Here is a 2,556-nt window from a genome sequence, read left to right as displayed (position 1 = left end):
GGTTGCTCGGTGGATCGTGTGTTGACAGCAGCCCGCGGATGTGACCTTCTCCCGCCGGGCTGAGGAGTAACTGGATCCCTGGGGCCCTCAGTAAATTTAGCGCTTGACCTTTCCTGTGCGGGGGTCGCTCTTAATCTTTAACCGAGGTGCTTTGGCCTTTGGACGTGGCTGCTGGACTCCCTCCTGCCGTGCTGGGCAGGGAGCGGTGGATGCTCCCGAAGGAAGGCAGCGGGCCGTGCCCAGCCTGGCAAGTTCCTCATTCGTTCTCCTCACCTATGTCTGTCTCTCCCCAGATTTGGCCGCATCGGCCGCCTGGTCACCCGGGCTGCCGTCCTCTCTGGCAAAGTCCAAGTGGTGGCCATCAATGATCCCTTCATTGATCTGAACTACATGGTGAGTTGCCTTGCAGTGCCCCCTCTGGGCCTCTCAGAGTAGGACTGCTCTGGCACTGTTCTAGTAGCTTCCCAGGAACAGCGGGCGTGGGGAGGCACAGGGTTGGGAGGTTTGGCAGAGCCAGGTACAGTGCAGCAGTTGCGACAAGGTCACTGAGGAAGTGGGGAGCTGAGACTTTGGTGTAGCCAGAGCAAGGATTGGGGAGATGGCAGCCTGGGTACCTGATCTTCCTCCCTCTTTTCTTGCTAGGTTTACATGTTCAAATATGACTCTACTCATGGTCATTTCCGGGGCACTGTCAAGGCTGAGAATGGGAAACTTGTGATTAATGGGAATCCTATTACCATCTTCCAGGAGTAAGTATCGCTCTCCCTCTTGCCCCTTTGGAGGATGATAGCAGGGTTCTCTCAGAGCAGTTCTTACAGTTTTGTACATCTTCAGGCGTGACCCCAGCAACATCAAGTGGGCAGATGCTGGTGCTGAATATGTTGTGGAGTCCACTGGCGTCTTCACCACCATGGATAAGGCAGGGGTGAGTATGCCACAGTAGTGTACAGGAGAAAGGGTGGCTAATCCTGCTTGTGGGGCACATTACCATGTACATAGCTGCTTGAGATGGGGCTGGAAGGGGGAAGAAGTTGTCTGAAGAGGTGATCTGTTATTGGGATTCTGAGTTAATTTAATATTCTGTTTTTCCAGGCTCACCTGAAGGGTGGTGCTAAGCGTGTTATCATCTCTGCCCCCTCAGCTGATGCTCCCATGTTTGTGATGGGTGTCAACCATGACAAGTATGACAAGTCTCTGAAAATTGTCAGGTAAGGAGAGAAGATGATGCTCTCTGGCCTGGAGCTCTCACCAGCTGCCAGATGTGTTGCCTCTGGCTGATGTGCCTTCCTCTTTCTTACCCAGCAATGCCTCTTGCACTACTAACTGCCTGGCGCCCTTGGCCAAGGTCATCAATGACAACTTTGGCATCGTGGAGGGTCTTATGGTAGGTCTGGAGCTTGCTGCTCAGGAGTGTGCCCTATCCCCTGGTCCCCTCATCTGAAAGGAAAAGCATCTGTACTCCTTGTATCCCTTGGGATGGGGAAGTGGTACTTGGGATGCTTTTTCTTACTGCTGTGCTCTCTTCTCCCAGACCACTGTCCATGCCATCACAGCTACACAGAAGACAGTGGATGGGCCCTCTGGGAAGCTGTGGAGGGATGGCAGAGGTGCTGCCCAGAACATCATCCCAGCATCTACCGGGGCTGCTAAGGCTGTGGGAAAAGTCATCCCTGAGCTCAATGGGTGAGTGTTGTCCCTCCTTGTGTGCCAGGAGGCAGCAGCTGGTGCCTGGCCAGCTCTGACCTGTCCCTAGCGGAATGGAGGGCTGGCAGAGGGGTGCTGGGTGCTGTTCCCTGCTGACTTGGGTCTCTCGCAGGAAACTTACTGGAATGGCTTTCCGTGTGCCAACCCCCAATGTCTCTGTTGTGGACCTGACCTGCCGTCTGGAAAAACCAGTGAGTGTTGAGGACAAGGCCCTAACAACCTCCAGACTTGCCCCTGCTTCCTGTAAATGCCTTCTTTCACCTGGAATTGCCCTCTCTGCATTATCTCTTCCCTAAGAAGATTTGATCTTGGTGAAAATAGCACGTCATGCATGTCTGCCATAGTGCTCCCATGTGTCTCCCCCCCGCCCCCATCAGACATTTTGTGTGAGTTGGCATCTGACCATCTGAATGTCTCCCTTCTCAGGCCAAGTATGATGACATTAAGAGGGTAGTGAAAGCTGCTGCTGATGGGCCCCTGAAGGGCATCCTGGCATATACAGAGGACCAGGTAAGTAAATCCTAGTCTCTTGGCCTGTGGTTATTTGCACTCCACTAATTTTTCTGCAGCCTTGCTGGGATCCAGATTTGGGTACTTCTGGCTCAGGCTGCAGGTAACTGTATGTGTTAAAATTTCCTCTCTGTTCCAGGTTGTCTCCTGTGATTTCAATGGTGACAGCCATTCCTCCACCTTCGATGCGGGTGCTGGCATTGCACTGAACGACCATTTTGTCAAGCTTGTTTCCTGGTAGGCATAGCCTGGGGGTGGTGGTGGGAGGCTTGCGGGGGCTAGGGCTAGGGCCTGGCACAGGCAAGGTATGGAATTCTGGCCTCTTCATTGCTGCCAGGTTGG

General features: G+C 53.6%; 1 protein-coding gene across 1 annotated transcript in view; it reads left to right on the top strand.

Annotated features, from left to right (window-relative positions):
- The first annotated feature begins 627 nt into the window (after nt 1–627).
- The window catches only part of GAPDH (glyceraldehyde-3-phosphate dehydrogenase), a 2,513-nt gene continuing 584 nt past the window's right edge, over nt 628–2,556 (top strand). The window contains exons 1-8 of the mRNA XM_010297499.1: nt 628–749; nt 835–925; nt 1,093–1,208; nt 1,303–1,384; nt 1,532–1,683; nt 1,817–1,895; nt 2,131–2,214; nt 2,354–2,451. Coding sequence (XP_010295801.1) covers nt 649–749; nt 835–925; nt 1,093–1,208; nt 1,303–1,384; nt 1,532–1,683; nt 1,817–1,895; nt 2,131–2,214; nt 2,354–2,451 — 803 coding nt within the window. The 5' untranslated portion in view covers nt 628–648. The remainder of the gene's footprint in view (nt 750–834; nt 926–1,092; nt 1,209–1,302; nt 1,385–1,531; nt 1,684–1,816; nt 1,896–2,130; nt 2,215–2,353; nt 2,452–2,556) is intronic.

Source organism: Phaethon lepturus, unplaced genomic scaffold, assembly GCF_000687285.1.
Source record: "Phaethon lepturus isolate BGI_N335 unplaced genomic scaffold, ASM68728v1 scaffold50961, whole genome shotgun sequence".
Classification (NCBI taxonomy): Eukaryota; Metazoa; Chordata; class Aves; order Phaethontiformes; family Phaethontidae; genus Phaethon; species Phaethon lepturus.
Note: the sequence above shows the minus strand (reverse complement) of the source record. Positions and strands in the feature narration are given on the sequence as shown.